The sequence below is a fragment of the Choloepus didactylus genome, chromosome 2 (assembly GCF_015220235.1).
Source record: "Choloepus didactylus isolate mChoDid1 chromosome 2, mChoDid1.pri, whole genome shotgun sequence".
Classification (NCBI taxonomy): Eukaryota; Metazoa; Chordata; class Mammalia; order Pilosa; family Megalonychidae; genus Choloepus; species Choloepus didactylus.
Window position 1 is genome coordinate 34,740,807 of NC_051308.1, and position 20,086 is coordinate 34,760,892.

At 35.2% G+C, this 20,086-nt stretch overlaps 1 protein-coding gene across 1 annotated transcript in view; it reads right to left on the bottom strand.

Annotated features, from left to right (window-relative positions):
* DNAH14 (dynein axonemal heavy chain 14) overlaps positions 1-20,086 on the bottom strand; it is a 426,387-nt gene that overhangs the window by 278,989 nt on the left and 127,312 nt on the right. Inside the window, exons 22-29 of the mRNA XM_037805786.1 lie at positions 17,305-17,409; positions 17,098-17,216; positions 16,149-16,223; positions 11,946-12,033; positions 6,149-6,402; positions 3,141-3,372; positions 2,390-2,443; positions 492-517 (exon numbers count right to left, since the gene is read on the bottom strand). Coding sequence (XP_037661714.1) covers positions 492-517; positions 2,390-2,443; positions 3,141-3,372; positions 6,149-6,402; positions 11,946-12,033; positions 16,149-16,223; positions 17,098-17,216; positions 17,305-17,409 — 953 coding nt within the window. The remainder of the gene's footprint in view (positions 1-491; positions 518-2,389; positions 2,444-3,140; positions 3,373-6,148; positions 6,403-11,945; positions 12,034-16,148; positions 16,224-17,097; positions 17,217-17,304; positions 17,410-20,086) is intronic.

The window sequence follows — 20,086 nt, forward strand, 5'->3', positions numbered from 1 at the left end:
AAGAACAATTGGGACAAAACCTGGGGACTCTCTGGATATAACTGGGGAAAACTTTAAAGAGGATGAGGTGTGGGAAAGGTCAGTGAAACGTGTTACTGTGACCGCCATCTATATCCAGACTCGTGGGCCTGGTTACAAGAATACAACAGTTTGGAAAAAATCCACGAGTAAAGCCAGAAGGGCGTGTCCATTATTTTAAACATCAAAATTAGAAATATTCGATTTTCATAGAAATTTAATAAAAAAGATTAATTACTGAAATTATTATAAAGGTGGGAAATTTTACTGAATTATTCATTTGTGCTTATTGTTCCCATCCAACTCAAACCAAGCAAGAACACCTTTTGCATTTCCTCATCTCAGGCATTATTACAGGACTGAAAACAGCAGTTGCTTAGACTCTAGATGAGTCAACTACTCTACTTTCTTTTGTAAAACCCTAAGTGAGCAAAACCAGAAGCTCACAGGGACTGCACAGTCCTGTGCATTACCGATGCAGAGTGGCCATAGACCACTCCTGCAGGCACCATTTACATCACATATTTGTACACCGGCATAAAGAGCCTTTACACTATTTTCCCAGCAGATGGCCCTAAAGTGTCTGGAGGAAGGGGCTCCTTTTTTTTAATCTAGATGAGGCAAAAACTCCCTGTGGGTTAGGGGTGGCTCCTGGTAGGTAATGCAAATGAGTGAACCAGCCAATTTAAGACAAGAGGTAGATTCTGGGCCAGGCTGGAGTGGGCAGCTGAAGTGGGCAGTTGCTGCTCAATTTCTGCCAGTTACTGTGTGGCAGGCCCCGGGTGGCCAGATCTTCTGGTGTTTTGTGGGAAGCTGGAAGTTTGGACTGAGAACTATTGATTTGTAAATGTTAGCAAGTAAAAACAAATAACGAACAAAATAACAACAAAACAAACAAAACCACCGTTAGGCCAAACAGAACATCTATGGGCTGAATACAGGTTGAAGGATGCCTGAACTCAAGGAGATTTTAGTAGGTGTCATAGAAAGGGAAGGAAGAGGGAATGAGAGAGAGAAAAACCCTTAGACCCAGAAGGGTATAGAAGTTGATTCCTTCTATTGGTGAGTAGGAATCAGATCTTGCCTTAAATTTTTAATATTTTGCTCATTATGGATTTCTTTTTTAATTATTGCATTAAAATTCTATTTTCTTGATTACAGGTTTTTTGGCCACCCCTTTAGATTTTGCTCAGGAGGCAAGTACCTCATTTGCTTCACACTAGTCCCCACCCTGCTGGGCCCCAGTGGAGATTAGTTCCCAGGGAAGTGACAAGAGACTATGAAGTAAGTGCCTTAAAAATAATAATTGCATAGCTTATTTATGCTTATTGGTGTTTTTAATGTGTTAAATGAGCACTAGTTGGAAATAAAGGATCTCAGAGGTAATGTGGTTTCCACTAAGATAAAATGATGGCAATAAAACTTTAAAAAGTTTGGACTTAACATGAACAATTAAATTGGAGTGTTTTGAAACCGATAAATTTTTAACAGACAGGCACAGAGGTATATGAAATTTTAATAGCTTATTTAAATATTTCAGATTGTTATGAGATATATTTTAGACAATGTGCAACCAAAACAAAACAAGGCTCATGTAAAATTATAATCATCATCCACATAAACTTTGACTCAATTTTTGTGTTAATCATAATAGCCTCAGTGTTCTTAATTACCTTTCCAGTAAATAAATTTCTATTCTGTTCTGTTAGTTTAAAAGAAAGACTAGCATTTAGTTCTATTAATACTTAATATCTGTGCCAGTTTGAATGTATTATGTCCCCCAAATGCCATTATCTTTGTAGTTTTGTGGGGCAGACGTTTTGGTGATGGTTGGATTTGCTTGGAATGTGCCCCACCCAGCTGTGGGTAATGATTTAGATGAGATGTTTCCATGGAGGCGTGGCCCCGCCCATTCTGGGTGGGCCTTGATCAGTGGAGCCATATAAATGAGCTGACTCAGAGAGAGGGAACTCAGTGAGTGCAGCTGTGAGTGATGTTTTGAGGAGGAGCAAGCTTGCTGGAGAGGAGCTCCTGGGAGAAAGCCATTTTGGGGCCAGAGTTTTGGAGCGGACACTGGCTGCCTTCCTAGCTAGCAGAGGTTTTCCGGACGCCATTGGCTGTCCTCCAGTGAAGGTACCCGATTGCTGGTGTGTTACCTTGGACACTTTGTGGCCTTAAGACTGTAACTTTGTAGCGAAATAAACCCCCATTTTATAAAAGCCCATCCATCTCTGGTGTTTTGCATTCTGCAGCATTAGCAAACTAGCACAATATCCAAGACAAATATTTTTCTTGTTCTCTTATTCCTCAATGAATTATTTTTAATATGTATAACAGTATTTTTTCTAAATATATATGATTAAAGCTTTACCTTATAATCCAAGTCTTCAAAACAGTTGAAGACCACACAATGTTTGCCTAAAGACTGGGAAATAAAAATATTTTAATATATTTCTTGAATTATGACACAAAATATTAATGTTAAAACTTCCAGAGTAATAAGATGTCTTTTTTTGAGAAAATCTTGCAATGAAAAATGAAGAACCTAATTTAGAGATTCACAAAACTCAATAAAGTGTAAATGTACATACACTGTTATAGTTTAGTTGATTAGTAAATGGAGCATTAAGGTAATGATTTTACACAAATCAACAAATAAACCAAGAAGAAAACATTTCAGTGCCACAAACTACCCTTTGCTTTCATAAGTTGCTTCTCTCTCTCTCTTTTCTTCTCTCTCTTCTCTCTCCCTTCCCTCCTCTCTTTGTCTCTTTCTGTGTCTCTCTCTCACTGCTATTAATGACAAAGACTAGGCAAAAGTCTATGCCTGGGAATCAAAATAAATGAATCACCCCGACGGAAAGGGGAGAGGGGAGCAAAACTACTGTTCGTGTGTCAGTAGGTTAGTAGAGTGATAGTGCAAGTAAATACACTACAAAGCATATTTTGGCTTACTGAGATCCCAAGTCTTAGCATAAAACAGGCATTCAAAAATTCGTTGATGAATTGGACAAATTAATGAATGTGTTTGTTAAACGTTATGGACATCTTAATAGTAGGAATGGTCTGCATGATCAAAAATAAAAAGGAAGTTTTTATTTTGGATGTAGAAATTCACTTACTTTTGCTAGATCTTTGACAGTCTCAGTTTTTCCTGCCCCAGCTGGACCAGCAGGGCAGCCTCCTAGATTCCAGTGTAGTGCTCCAGTGAGAGTCAGCCAGCATCGGACAGTGAGAGGAGTAATAACTAATCTTGGGGAACAGCCCAAGTACTCATAGCCGTAAGCAAAGCTGGCATTTCCTTGAGATACATAGCACAACTTTTGTTTTTCATTCCATTTATACTGCAAATGTCTGGAAACAATATTTTAAATGCTCATATTTGGGCAGAATTACTTGTGCTATGCATATTCATATACAGATACATAATAAAAATTTATAGTAGAGTATTGATAAAAAATAGAAATCAAAATATTAAAATCAAATGAAAAGCGTGATGTAAAATTCATCAATGACTGATTAGGGATGAATAGAATTTGGAAGGCTACAAACATTTGAGCATTTTTCTCTCTTCCTTGATGAATCATGCTCTTTGCTGTGGCATTGTCAGCCTAAATGGAGGATTTATTATATAACAAACAGCCTTTTGAAGTGTATTATGGTTTCCAATAAGAATACAGCTGAAGACATTGTTCATTATACCCTGGATACTTATTATGAGGGTGTTTGAGAGAAATGATTTGTTCAATATAACAGGAATAATTGCACTTTGGAAAAATTGACTTGTATTTATCTTATGAACACTGTGAACTGTGTAAATGACCATAAATGTTCCCCTCTACAAGGTTTTAAGTTAAATTTGTGACCCATTATAGCTTTATGATATGTATTCTTGGCTTTCTTTTTTTATGTTTCCACTAATGCTGACTCAATTCTCAAAACGAGCACAGTTCGACACTATTAAAGGAGAAATATTAAAGAATATTTTGGAAAGAATTTTACAATTGATATTTTTATATAGCATTAAAGCATCATCATGTGAAAAATCATCCCTAAACATTTTTAATAGTTAAGCGCTGTTTTGATTTTGAATCACAAGTGGAGGCAGGCACAATATCATTTCAGAATTTATGTTGGTAAAGGTCTTAATCTGGCATTGGTTTTCATCCTTGTTTGCCTTTCATCTCTCACTCCATTTTCAATTTCTGCTATCATTTAGTATTTTGTGTATCTTCATAAGCCTTTTTAAATCCTTCTGGAATAAGGTAGATTATAAATAAATCTAAAAACTCAGTAAATTTTAAGAACAGAATTTAAATTAAAAATAAAAGAAAATTTTAAAAAATTATAAACTACCACCTTTCAAAGGCCCAGATGAGGAAGCATAACCATATGGGACAGAAAGAAAAATAATTGTTGGAGGAAATGAATTTTTTTTAAAAGACAGTTTTGCTCTCCTAAAGAACCAACATTCATTTTATGATTATGTCCTAAACATTATTTACATAAAAAAACAATAGCCTTTCTATTATTCTTTCTTTAGAACAGAGGTTCCCAAACCAAACCTCTGGTTCACATTATCTTTAATTTCTCCATAATTTCTTCATGATAGCCCAAGGCCAAAAGAAATAAATAACAGTTCTCTTTATTGTTAGGTCCAAAACAACTTAATAAGAAATTCTGTCTTAATGACTCAGTAGCTTGTTTGAAAATTTTATACAAATAAATAGAAAGAAAATATATTTTAATTTCATTCTTAAATAACCACAGTTACTTACTAATGGGATGTGTGTGCCTATTATGCACTGCACAGCTTCTCAAATCTTGGAATCAGATTGTTCACTACCAACCTCATTTCCAGTGTCACATGGATTTTCAGGCAATATTTGCTCTTTGATAAGAGAAACTGCCAAAAACCCAGTTTTTCAAAGATAAGAGGTTACTGAAATGTAAGAAGTGTGACCTAACATTAAAATTGTGAACTGCCTTGAGCTATTAATTTGTTTGGTGTCTAAAAGATGTTGTGTATCTCTGTGATTTCCTCAGACATTTAAAACATTTTGCACTGCCCCTGTGAATTCCCTATGGTACCTTCAGGCATCTTGGCACATGATTTGGGAACCAACCCTAGACGCACAGAGACACTCTCAGAGTCTCATCAGAATCTCCTCTTTCCTAGTTTACTTCCCTGTATATGCTGTTAACACCTTTTCATTTTCACTTTTAAACGGAGCTAACAGAAAGTAATAATGACATAACTAGACTTTTTGCAGGGTGATGGTTCGTAAACACGGCATATTCCCTTTGTCAACTAATTATACAATTATACTTTTGTGCTAATATGAACATGTCAATATAAATCAAATATAGAGTATACAGGTAAAATAAACGCTCAGCAGTAGCGTCAGTTAAATACGCCTGCTTCTTTATGCTCCGTTTTCCCTAGAGTTTAAAGGAAGCTGTTATATCTAATAAAAGGAAATTTGTACTAACTGCAGAATGTCTTAAAAATTAACTTTTCTTGTGAATCAAAGACCTTAAATAATATAGGCAGGAAACTTGTTTTTCCAAGAACAGAGGAAACCTTTAGAAATGATATTAATTCAGAAGTTTGAAATGTTACATTTATTATAGGAATCTTTTGCTTGATCTCATCACCTCTATTTTTCTAAACCTTCACGTTCAGTAACTGACTATGGGTAGGAGGAAGGGTTCTGAGTTAGGGAATTGGCTGGAAGTGTTCTCTGATTTGTTTACCAACTTAATCTGTTCCAGATTGACAGACACAGAGGGTAAAAGAGGTTTGAGGTAGAGCTTCTATTTCTACCATTGAAAACTACTGCCCCTCTGGCTGAAAGGCAGTAACGGAAAATACAGATATTAGAAGAGTGTGGTCAGGCCAGGTAGATAAAGCAGAAAGAAGTAAGAATAAAGGGGAGTGACAGTGGAAAACAGAAAGAAGAAAGCACAGGAATATAGTACTCAAATTGGTGTACTTTGCTTAGAATTTCTTTAAAACCCAGAAAATTAGTGCTTGAGTTTGACAAAGTTTGAGGAAAATTATCAATTTACCTAGAGAAAGGTATGTGAGGAGTCATTTTATCTAGAGCTATAATTTAAATGTACCTACCTTGTCCATTCAAAATCCTCTGCATTGAAGATATTTTTATATAGTAAATCACTCACTATATCTCTACAGTGAGCATAAAGGGTAAGCAATGCCCCTAGTACAGCTTTTGTTCTATAGTTACTAGTATCCAGCATTATCAAGTCCGCAACCTCTTCTAGATGACATATCACAAGAGCATTAACTTTTTCCAACTCTTCTCTTGAATGGGAACTCAAAAAACTTTGGGTACAATCATTATAAAACATGATCTGGCTCTGAAAAATTTAAAATATGATAACTGAAGACAATTTTATTGTAAGTTAAAACAGATGTATTTATGAAATCCCTGTAGTGTGTACATATGTGTGAGTGCATTTATTTGTGTGTGAAAGAGAAAGTCCACACATTTGTACATATTTGAGGGCTAAAGATTGAATTCTGAATAGTGTCTATGGGGGCCTTCTTCATTAATAAATGAAAATATATTTATCACAAATATTTACACTTTCTAAATCTTGTATTCTTAATCCATTCATTCATTATTAGGCTAAGTAACAACCTGGGGACAATAACAAGAGAAGAAAACTCCAAGAATGAAATTAATACTATTTCCTCTGTGGAATTCAGAAGTCATTTATATAACTAGAACATGTTAAGTCTGTAATCTTAATTTCCAGAAAGCATATTAACTTCTGTTATTTAACCCATGTTTTGACACTCACTCTTCCTACACATACCAGACCTGGGCAACTTCAGTTAGGTTTGTTAGGATAATAAAGAATCATTAACTGGGAACATGGAGCTAAAGAGAAAGAAGATTTAGACAAATAATGGAAAGTGATGAGCACAAGTCAGAAGGAAAGAGCAGTCAAAGAGACCTGAAGAAAGGAAAACAGGAACAATAGCTGACAGACACTGAGAGAAGAGTGCAGGAAGGAATGGGATGGCAGGGAAGGCAGTTGAAAGACAAAGGCAGAAACTTCTAGTTGACCGAGATGGTGGTGTAAGACACTGCAGGGTGCTGTTACCCCACAGACTCTTTGAATGATTACTAAAAACTAGCAGAGGTATCTTCCTCAAAACAATTTCAGTAACTGGGAGAGTGCCAAATCAAGAAAACACAGCTTTAAAAATGGTATGAGAAGCTGGTGACACCATTGCTGATCCCTTCACCCCCTCCTCCCCAGCATGGTATGGAGCCAGCCTGCGCTGCCATTGTAGGTCTCTGGCCCTGTGCTCATGGAGGTAGCTGTTATGTTGGTTCCATTCTATCAGGTGCAGAAATACTAAGCCATAAAACTTCTCTGACTCACTCTCCCTGGACTTGGCTTGCAAGCACAAGCAGCTTGAGAACAGTCAAAGCAGTGTAAGGAACAATTAAGTTAAAGCTGCTTGGGCAAAGGATTACCATCTTGAAGACATACAAGAGAGCACCCAGGATGGGGGAAAGCCTGTTTCATAGGGAGTAGAGGGGACATTTGGATTTCTGTAAACTGGAGGATTCCTAAGGCCATGAGTGAGCACAAGCCCAGGACAAGAATCAGGCTCAGAAAAGACAAAGAGAACCCTGTGCTCTACTTTCACCTTGGGCTGATCTTTTTGATAGGAGGACAAAACTCTAAAGGAGAGACCAGCCAACACGAAGCCAATTTGAAAAGACTGTGAAATGTGTTTTTTCTGTTGGTTTATTTGGTTTTGTTAGCTCAAGGCACTCAAGGAAATCTCATAACACTAGCTGGATACAAACTAAGGATCAGAGAGCTCAAGGATTAAATAACAGAGTTAACATTTTAAAATACTGACATGAACAGTGTGCAACAGATTATAAGAAAAATAAAGAAATAGGAAATGATGGCTTATCCAAAAGATAAACATAATTCAAGAACCATCAGTGTAGAAGACCAGATTTTGGACATTCCAGACAAATACTTAAAAGAAAAAATGACCTTCCTTATACTCACAGAGATAAAGGAGAACACAGAGAAAGAATTAAAGAATATCAGGAAAAAGTTACCCTTTTCAGTGATCAGCAACCATTTGACTGGGCCACAGAAATATGGTATCCTTATAAGAGGTTAGGATTTGGTAAAAGAAATAAGAGATGCTTTCAATGAAGATGCCCAGCATATAGGGGAGCTAATTACAATGAAACGTGCTTTCAGAGGGTTCAGTGAAAAGATTTTTAAAGTAAAGAGAGGTTGGATCATGGGTTAAGAAGTCTTGTCAGAAATTAGCACTAGCCTAACTGAAGCTGAAGACTGATGAGTAGAATAACGGCCTCCCAAAGGTGTATATATCTTAATCCCTGAAACCTGTCATATGTTATACTACATGGCAAAGGGGAATTAAGGTTGCACATGAAATTAAGGTTGCTCATTAGCTGACCTTAAAATAGAAAGATTATCCTGGATAATCTACATGAACCCAATGTAATCAAAAGGGTCTTTAAATGTGGAAGAGGGAGGCAGAAGAATCAACTTCAGAGTGATGCAATCTGAGAAAGATTCCACCAGCCACTGCTGGCTTTGAAGATGGAAAGGAGTCACAAACCAAGGAATGTGGGCAGCCTCTAAAAGCTGGAAAAAAGCAAAAAAAAAGATTCTTCCCTAGAGCTTCCGGAAAGGCACACAGCCCTGCCAGGACCTTGATTTTTAGCCCAATGAGACCCATTTTAGACTTTTGATCTTCAAAACCATAAGATAATAAATATGTGTTGTTGTAAGCCATTAAGTTTGTGGTATCTTGTTACAGTAGCAATAGTAAACTAAAACAGAGACCTTGAATTTATAGTAGCAACAATCTTCTCAGTTGTGTGATTATCTTTAGCAGTGTTTATTATTGCCAGTAAAGAAGTATATGGAGTATATCATGTGATCTAGGACTTAGCCTTTTTCATCTAGCTATAGAAGAAAGCAAATGTGCTAAGACTTGAAAATATCACTGAAGTGATGGGGCACTCAAGGATGGAAGTGAAGTTAGGGGCCTCAAATACTAAGGAAAAATGAAAGAGTTGACGACGTTTCAGTGAGTGTAGGAGTTGGACTCATAGGTGATTATAATGAAATTATGCAATGTTAGAGGTTAAAATTTCAAATATAAAAGGGTAGATTTCTGAAATTAAGATGTTCAACAGCTTTGTTTACATTCCCCTCTTTCAAAATCCACTAAAATACCCACAAAGGTAAGTAAAATTATACAAAATCACAACAGCACTGGAAAGTGAGCTTATAGGTCACTATTTGCTAGGATTTGAGAGGAATTGTCAATTAATAATAGCTTGGATAAATCCATATTGAAATTCTCTCATTGGCCAATACATGCAGATATCTCATCACTCTCATTTCCCCATAGGCCTCTCCTTTTACATTCACTCAGAGATAACTCCTAATCATGTAACATATGCAAGAGTGAAAGAGAAACAGATGTTGTAAATTACATCCTGGGATGGGAAATTAGCAGTAGGCAGTGCAGACACGGGACAAACTGTGACAAAAGTACATTCAATGACTGAAATACTAGAAAGAAAATATGGATTACTTATTGTTGAGCATGTTTGGAGGACCAGGGCTCTTTGGAAGATCCTTTCCTAACAGAGCAGATTTAATTATTTGAGTTCCTGTAAAACCACAGAAATTTGCAGACTGATTCATCATAATTTTTGTTGCCTCTGTAAACAACAGCTTAAACATGTCCTTCAGGTCCTTGAGCTTAAGATTTGACAATATTTTATCAACATTCAGTTAAGTAGAGAACAAAGGGGTCAAGGAGATTTGATAATCATAATTTGTGTCCACAATCTCATTTTATCTTAACAAAGACTTGAAAATTGTGGTGCCTCAAGGCAAAATAAAAAGATTTGATGTTATTTTTAAATTGAATAGAGAATTACAAGGTCAATTAAGCTTTAAAAATACTTGACAATAGTAACCATGGCTATATGGCTTCAATCTTCATCATTCTGGGAAAACTACTGTCTTCAAGGTTTCTGTTGACCTCATAATTAACAGACATAAAGATGTTTTCAGGCATATCTAGATCAAAATCTAGAGATGCCTAGATCTAGATTAAAATCGATAGCAATTCACTTTCTCTAGAACAAAATCAAACAAACAAAATCCTTTTCTCCTCCCTTAGCTACCGTGACAACTCATATTTTTCCTTCTTTATTTTCCTAGCCATTCTTTTTCATTCCTCATAGATCTCCTTTCATTTGCCTACTCCTTAAATGTTGATGTTCATTAGGGTCTTTCCTTGCCTGTCTTCTCTTTTTATTTTTTTTAAACAGTTTTATTTACACACCATACAACCCATACAAAAGGGTACAATCAATGGCTCTCGTTATAATCACAGAGTTATCTATTCACCACCTCAATCAATTTGAGAACATTTTCATTGCTCCAGAAAGAAAAATCCCATGTCCATTATACACCCTTATAAACACTTAGCATTGATATGGTCCCTTTGTTATCAATTGATGAAAGAATATTACAGTATTACTGTTAACTATAGTCCACAGTTTACATTACCTGTATGTTTTCCCATATACCATCCTATTATTAACCCCTTGTAATAGTGATGTACATTTGTTCTAGTTCATGGAAGAACATTCTTATATTTGTACTTTTAACCATAGTTCTCATCCACAACAAGGTTCACTATGTTATACTGTTTCATGTTTTATCCTCTAGCTTTCCTTCTAGTGACATATACAACCCTAAACTACCCCTTTCAACCACAATCACACCCATAATTCAGCACTGTTAATTATACTTACAACAATGTGCTACCATCACCTCTATCCATTTCCAAATGTTTACAATTCTCATCTTCTCTTATTCTACACATTCTGCCAAGAAAATTTCACCATTCTCCTGACTTCAACCACTACTTCCCAAAATAAGTTCCTATTTTTTTCCTTGACATCATATTCTCCTAATTTTCCTTTGTTTAGTCTTTTGAACTTCAGAAAATCAATAATTAGCTTTAACAAATATACATGTGGTAGGCAGAATAATGCCTGTCCCCCATCCTCCACAAAGACTTCCACATTCTAATTCCTGGAACCTGTGAATATGTTACCTTAAATGGCAAAAGGGACTTTCTAGATGTGATTAAATTAAACCTTGAGATAGAGAAATTATCCTGTTTTAACGGGTAGGCCCAATCTAAGCACATGGCCTTAAAGTTGGAGAACGTTTCCCAGCTGTGAGCAGAGAGAGCTGTGACTATACAAGAATGGTCAGAGATATGCAACATTGCTGGCTTTGAAAATGGAGGAACTGGGCTATGAGCCAAGGAATGTGGATGATCTTTAGAAGGTGGAAAAAGCAAAGCAAGGGATTCCCCCTTTAGCCTCCAGAAAGGAATGCAGCCTTGCTGACACTTTGATTTTAGCTCAGTGAGGCTTGTGTTGCACTTAACCTAAAGAAATATAAAATAAAAAACAACAGTTTTAAGCCACCAAATTTGTGGTAAATTTTTAATGGCAGCAACAGAAAACTACTACAATTCAATATAGTAACAACCCAGGGGAGTAATTTATGGTTTATTTTCTTTCAACAACTTAATATGAGAACTTTTATAACTAGAAAAGTTGAAGCAACTATACAGTGAATACCCACATACCTACTACCTATATTCTACATATAACTTTGTGCTCTCTCGCTTTATCACATATCTATCCACATATCCAGTCAGCTTTCATCTTATTTTCTGATGCATTTCAAAGTAAGTTACAGATTATTTTTTAAATATTTGCTTTCTTGGCAATATGGCCACAAATTACTTAAATATATACATAAAATCAGCATTAACTTACCACAGTGAGTACCACCTGTCCTGGATGAGATACCACCCAGAAGGAAAATATTTGGTAGCTCCAATCTTCAACTCCTTGACTTATAAACCTACAAACAAAATGTTTTATTTCTATTATTTATATTCAGTCATTGATTATGGCCATTTAACTATTGATCAAGAATGACAAGGTCACAGAGGAATTTTCCTTTAGGATCTCTGATAGTTTTGTCCTAATTTAGGTATATGTATGGGACCAAATAGCATAAATAGAACCTTAATGCATGCCTAACGTATATTCCTTACATTCCCCTTTAATATAATCTGCACTTTCCCAAAGAGGCCATTGAGTTGCTGGGATGGTAAAAAATATGTTAAATTAGGAGATCATACATATTTTCTTTGAAATGCTAATACTATCAATGACAAAATCAGTATTTTAATTTCTACAGGATGATATACTAGACTGAAACCACATGATGAATTGTAGTAGTAAAGTCCTGCATTTAGTTTTAAAAACTGATTGTAAGGCTGATGCTAGAACTTATGAAGCATATCCAGACACTTTTATTTAAGACATGGTTAATATGGTCAACAGTATATGTTTTGGTATTGGTATGTTGCGGTTTTTTTCCATACAGAAGTTTTGCTTTACAGTTTCTCTATCATTAATGCTATGATTTAGAAATTCTCAACACAGAGATTCACTTATTTTCTTCTAATACTTAAATGACTTCATTTATTTTTACATATAATCTTAAAGTCTTAGGATATATTTGAATATTTGAAATGAAATATTTACTCAGAATTAATTTAAAAAGAGGCATATTCTGGTGATATTCTGTACACATTCTGATGATATTCCTGAATTATAAGGAGAAACAGAAAAACAATAAAGCTTTAGAAACTTAAAAAAAGAAACAAATTTAAAGGAATGAGTCATATAAACATCAGTCCTCTTCAGAAATACTGTAAGAGAGATTATCATAAAGTAATATTTTCAAAGATTTGAGAGAAAAAATTGATAATTTAAACCATCCAAATAGCTTACATTAATATAACATTACTGTTCCATTTTCTTCAACAACATAACTTTTCTCTTCCTAGCATCACCCTTACAATTAATTTTTAAAACTAAATGCAGGACTTTACTACTACAATTCATTCTAGCCCAGGAAGATAAAAGTTGCAAATAACTTTATTGTCCATTCCAGGAAACTCCTGAAAGACCCATGAACTCTTAGATGAAAAACATCACACAACAGTTTATACCTGGCGATTCTAAAGGCCTCACCTCAAAATCCTGCTCTGATATGTCCACCAATCCTAAACTATTATATCCTGATCTTTACACTATCCTGATCAAGTCCCCACATTGAAAGACATGCCTTAAAACAGACTTCAGAATCTCAGTAAATATTCCAACTGTCCTATCCCCTCTGAGGAACTTGTTAGGCTCTGCTGAGGCACTGTTTCTCCTTTTCTCAATAAACTCAGCTTTGTATTATCAATAGGTTGTTTGGGTGATATTTAGGAACCAGCATTCAAAAAAAATAAATTTGAACTTAGAATTCTATTCTTAGCCAAACTAGCATGCAAGTATGAGGGCAGCATGAAAATATTTGCCATCCACAGATGCTTTTTGAAAAAATTAACTTAGGTATATATATCAAACAAAAATAAATTTTTATTTTAAAATATGGGACTATAAAACAGTGATGAACAAAAACAAAAAAAAATCTTACTGTGAAGCCTAAGTAATTACTGAACTATATTTTTGAAAAAAGAAAAGAACGATAGCAATCTAGAATAAAATCCTAAATTATTTCAATATGGAAGTGGTGATGGAAGGAAATTATGAAGCAAAGCATGTTCTTGTCTTTTAGGAGACAAATTGGACATATTTAACTAGAAGCTTTGAGAAAATGTTTTATTAAGTTTGCTAAAATTTTAAGAGTATTCATTAGAAAAAGAAAATGTTTATAACTTCTGCATAGTTCCACCAAAATAGATAAAGAAAACTCAATCTATTAATAGGAAGTGAAGAAAACCTATACCCAGTGATCTGGTAATTGGAAAACATACAATAAGATAAAGGTATAATTCCAGATGTAATAATAATCAAAATGAATGAAAGGCAGTGTATATCAGTGTACTGACAGGAAATTTATAGGACATTCAAAAGGATAACTGAGGAAAATGTAATGAAAGGACTATTTACAGGGGGATGGAAGTAGGGTTAAGGAAACCAACTGAGATGGTGAAGTACCAAAGACAGGAGGAAGCTGTTACCACCCCTAAGCCTGAAAGGGCAAGTATAGACAGCAGTATTATTGGAACTTGGGGAGGGCTGGAGACTTTGGAGAGGGGCTACTTCTCAAAAGCTATGGCTTTAGGTGAAGGAACACAGATCCTGCCAAAATGGCAGGGAGGCAGAGAGGAATCCTCTCATTTGCCTTTTCCAATTGAAGCTAGAGGACAAAGGAATCCGGGTTATACAATCCATGGACATGAACAACCCAAGTACACACAAGACAGAAAAGGACAGAGAATGGATCTTCTAGGCTTACAGACTAACAAACACTGACAACAAACACTTTCAAATCAGAAAAACAAAACAGAAGCAAAACGTGAAACCCACTTTTATACTTGATGCAAGAAATGTTAAAATGGCACAGAAATGTTAAAAATAACATTGTGGTACAAATGTTTGTGGTCACAAAAACAGGTAGGACAAGTTACTACCATTGGACAGAATAGTATTTTTTTAACTAAAAAATATTAATTGGTACAAATACCGTTATATTGATTAAAGTTACACTTGACTAAGATTCATGTAAAACAACCTAGCATCAAAATATATGAAAGATATTAGAAATAAATATTAGAAATAAAAAAAGAGAAACTGACAGATCCATAAAAAAGTAAGAAATATTTAATATTGTTTTATGAGAAATAGAGTAAGTGAACAAAAACTGAATAAGGTATAAGTGAGAAAATCAAGGAACGTTCAACATAAAAAATGTATTAATGTAGTTTATAACATCCACAAATTAAATGCAAAAGTATATCTTATTTTCTCAATAGATTAATTGAAAAGCATTTCATGTAATTAAACATCATTTAATTATAAAAACTCTTTGCAAACTAGGAATAGAATAAAACATCTTTACTTTGATAAGAGGTATGCTCCAGAAACCTAAGTGTCAAAAGAAAGGGTGAAATATTAGAAGCTTTCCCAATAAAATTAGGAATAAAAGAAGGATGTTCGCTACTTTCTCTACTTTTTAATAATGTACAAATGTTGTCATCCAAAGCAATCTGGAAAGAAAGCATTTTTAAAAGAATTTTAAAGAAAGAGACTGAATTATCATTACTAGCAAATGATATGATTTTCTAACCAGAAAAATTCCAGGGTAACAACTGAAAAACTGCTTCCCTCTCTTATATAAATGCCCAGATTCACTTTTTGGGAGTTCCATACCTATAAAAGTCCCATTTAGGTGTAGGATGACATTGCCCCAGAGGTAAATATTAGGGCAAGGGGGGCAGGTATGGTTATTTATGTAAGTAAATAATAACATGCTCTGCTCTAGAAACCTTGTGTTGCCATTCAGAATAAAATCAATAAATATAGATATTAAAACTTAACAAAGATCAATAGCTTTTTTATAACCAACAATAAATAATTTAAAAGTGTAATAAAACTATGATGGTTAAATTAGTTTTAAAAGTTCACACTGAAGCTCTTTCTTTGCTCTAAATAGATAGCAATGATGGATTAAAACATAAAAAGGGGAATGTTAAAAAGACTAAATAAGCAATTCCAGGAGGAAAAATGGAACAGAAATGCAAAGTAGTAAGGTGGGATGAAATTGGAGGTCTTCTAAACATTAGGTCTTTTGAAAGCAGGTATAGGAGTACATGAGTTCAAGTCCTGGCCAATTTTCAAATACATATGAATCTCAAAGTACACAACAGCTGTCTGAATGTTGTTCATAATTACACTCTCAAATTGAAATCTGCACTGGGAAAATGATTATTTTCCATTTAGTTATGTACCACCATGCTCCATCAAAACCCATTTCAAAAGGGATTTTACTCTGTATATCTCCCTGGATATTTTCCACTTAGACTAATAGATAATTAACCAAAGTTTTATACACACACACACATATTATATATATAATAAAATATAATTTTGGGATTAGAAAATTGTACTTACTTTTTTAGCACATCAAACATGCTTTGCTCTACATTTACTAGCCACTGTTCTACAGCACTTCTTACACGAATTTTCCTATAATTTTTTCAAAAATAATATGAAAAAATTATTTTTATTCATGTTTCATGCCTTTGATAAATTGTAGACTAAGTTTTCTACACATTTTTGTTATATTCACAGGCTAAAGGGTTACAATTATATATTATCTTTTCCTTTTTCTAGATCTTAATCTGGAAAACTATGCAGAAAAACATTTCACCTAGCTTTAGGAAATTCTGACATCAAAAACACTCTACAAAATAAATAGGTTCTATGCAAAATATGAATTAATTCCTCATAAGATCTTTCAAACAACAGACCTAGGTCAAGGTGGGTTGGAGTTTGGGCAGATGAGAAGGCTTCGCACAGCATTTTAAAATCAACTTAAATAAGGAGCCACATTCCAGAGGTTAGAGAGCCCTCACTGGAGCTGGCAAATTGGACTAGTGTAATGGATGGCCCTAGCTTGTTATAACTGCCTTGGAGCCAAAAATGACAGAACCAGAGATCAGTGGTGGAGGCAGTGGGAATAGCATTAGCAATCATAAGCAAATAGCAAATTTCCTTTCTACCTATGTCCATATAATAAAACCAAGAAAATGGGCAAGCACAAAAAAGAGACCAATAAACTTAAGGCAGATATTTAATGACAGAGCAAAAGGAAGGAGCAAATTAGAAAGCACCCAGGTATTTGAAAATTCCATCTTTTTCATCAAAACAAAGGTAAGAAGAGTATGTACTGTAAAGAGCATGGAAAGGTAAATATTTGCATAAGGACACGATCCTTGAAGAAATCGTTTGCTTAGCAAACTTCTTTGAAAAAATCAGCCATTTCAAACAAGAGGTTTTAAATAACAAGCTTCTACAGAATCTAAATATTTAGTTTGTAATATATATATATATATCATACTTTGGCAGCACAAGACTTTCTCCTTCAGCAGATATGATCATCAGTACAGCAGGAGGGCCAATTTCTTGTTTCCATATCAATAATTGCCTTATATTTTCAAAACATTTCACAAGATGAGGCTGTGGACAAGAAACAAATGTAAATAGCATTAATAAAATCCTGACCAGGTCAGGAAAAAATATCGTGAATAGAGAATTATGGTATTACCTGTACAGATTCAGGATTTTTGCTATCAGCTAGTAGGTCAAGAAGTTCAGCATTACTAAGAAAGTAAAATCTTGGAAAAATTGTTCTTTTAATTTCAAGGTAGTCCTGTCCAGGACCCAAAAAAAAAAAAAATGCATTTAAGAATGTATATTTAATCATGATATAAATCATACCCTCATTTCAGCCTGTATTTACACACAAAAGCCACAGTCTTACAGTTCCTATATATATAGCAGTATCATTCAGAATAATATCCCATGCTCAATGAAAGCTATACTTACATTGCTAAAAATAATTCTTAATAAATCAAAACTAAAACTGATGAAAACTGAAAACAAAAACCCTTACACACAACACACACACACACATTGTATTTTGTTCTATATTTTGGCATTATCAGCATTGCTTTTTCACTTTGCTGCTCTCATTTCCCTATATGTGAAGTTATCTCAGAAAATAAGTCATCATTTCAGCAGATGACTTCGCATCCTACTATATAAGGAATTCCTACATCTCTCACTCCTCCCCATAACTTAGTTGCATTCACACCAGTTCTATCTTTTCCTTATTTTCGGAGGAAGAGATAGATATCTACTTATGCCAGGCTAAGCTCCCCTAGCTTTATTTAGTATTCTCCTATGTCTTCAGTCTCTCCCCTGCAAGAGGCTTCCCCCAACCCTATTAAATTTCTCCCATTAAAAAATTGTAAGAAGCCCTCCCTCTCCCTTTGTTTTCCTCTAACTACTGTCTGCTTGCCTACCTTCTCTTCACAAAGTTCTTGAAAAGATAGTCTATAAACTCAAAATCTTTATTTACTCATCTCTCAGTCAAGATAGTCTATAAACTCAAAATCTTTATTTACTCATCTCTCAGTCAAGATAGTCTATAAACTCAAAATCTTTATTTACTCATCTCTCAGTCATCCTCACCCCGTCATCTATCCCCTACTGCTATCAAATTTACTGTAAGCTTTTCCAGTTTCATGTTACATGATATTTCTCTAACATTTGACTTTATTGAATCTGTCCTTCATTTTGACTTCTAGGATTTTACTCTCCTGTTTTTCTTCCTCAGCCACTTCTTATATTCTCCTTCAAGAGTCCCTCTTCAATCCGTACACCCTAATGTTGACATCTCCTGGGTTCTATCTTCATCACTCTTCCTACTCATTATGCTCTTCTGGAGCTAGTAAATACACACCTACTTGCTCTTCAGCTAAGCTCCCAGTACTAAAGATCTATTTATCCAACTGCCCACTGAAGAGCTTCATTTGAATGTCCCATAAGTATTAGATTTCCAACAAGTAAAAAACTTAGTTTGTTTCTAAACAAAGATCTTCCTCCTCTAGTTCCTATCTCGTTAATGCAATCACTCTCCATTCCACTGACCAAGTCAGAAATCTAGGCACAATCCTGGACCTCTTTCTTTGATCCTCTACTTACCTATCTGATGCTCCTGGCACACCTTCTTCCATCCTCACCATGGCCTTACTTTAGGTCCCCAATATTTCTAGTCTTCAAATTGGTTTCTTTATATTTATTCTCATTGCCTTCAACCCATATGTGCCAGTTTGGATGTTTTATGTCCCGCAAAACTCCATGTTCTTTGATGCAATCTTGTGTGGGCAGATGTATTAGTGTTGATTAGGCTGGAACCTATTGGTTTGGTGTTTCTATGGAGATGTGACTCAATCAATTGTAGGTGAGAGCTTTCATTGGATTATTTCTATGGAGGTGTTACCCCACTCATTCAGGGTGGGTCTTTATTGGATCACTGGAGTACTTTAAAAAAAGCCACACAAGCCCAGACACAGAGCAACTAAGAGTGACATTTTGAAGAGTAGCTGCAGCTAAGAGAGGAAAAAAGCTCCAAGAGCAACATTTTGGAGAACGCCATTTTGAAACACAACCTGGGAGCAAGAGGATGCCTGCCACGTGCCTTCCGAGCTAACAGAGGTTTTCCAGATGCCAATGGCCATCCTCCAGTGAAGGTACCTATTGATGCTTTACCTTGGACACTTTATGGCCTTAAGACTGTAACTGTATAACCAAATAAATCCCCTTCATAAAAGCTATTCCATTTCTTGTATTTTGTGTAATGGCAGCATTAGCAAACCGGAACACCATATTTTAGGCTTTCTTTACTCTAGAGAGATATTTCTAAATTAGATAATCTCACTGTCTTGCTTAATATCCTTCGGTGGCTGCTCAGTGCCTATAAAGTCAAAATTTGTTTTACTCAAGGTCCTTCATCCTCTGTCCTCTGCCTACTGGGAGAATCTCATCTCTCACTATTTTGCCATTTGCAACCTATGTTCTGTCTGTATCATCTTGTTTGCCACTCCAGAACGTGCCATACCTGTTCATACCTTCATTTCTTTTTACTTTGTCCTGGGATGCTCTTCCCACCCACCTACTCCCACCCTGACTCCTTTACCTGACTGTCTCCTACAATGCTTTCAAGAACCAGGTCAGTTACCACTTTCACCAGAAAGCCTTCCCAAGTCCCAGGCTGGGATAATTTCTCCTCTTTGATATGGCCATATCGTCCATCTTATCAGAGCACACATCACATTATAAAATCTCTTAACTTTCATGTTTCCTGTAATAAATTTTGAATTCTGGAATTAATTGTAGGGAATATGTCTTTTATTTTTGTACTCCAGCACTTAGCAGCAGTGCCTGGTACACAGTAGGTGCTCAAGATATGAATAAGCGGAAGATTACTGGTTTGGGTTGATCCTTAGTTATGGTCCACATATGTGCTAGAAATAATTGGAAGG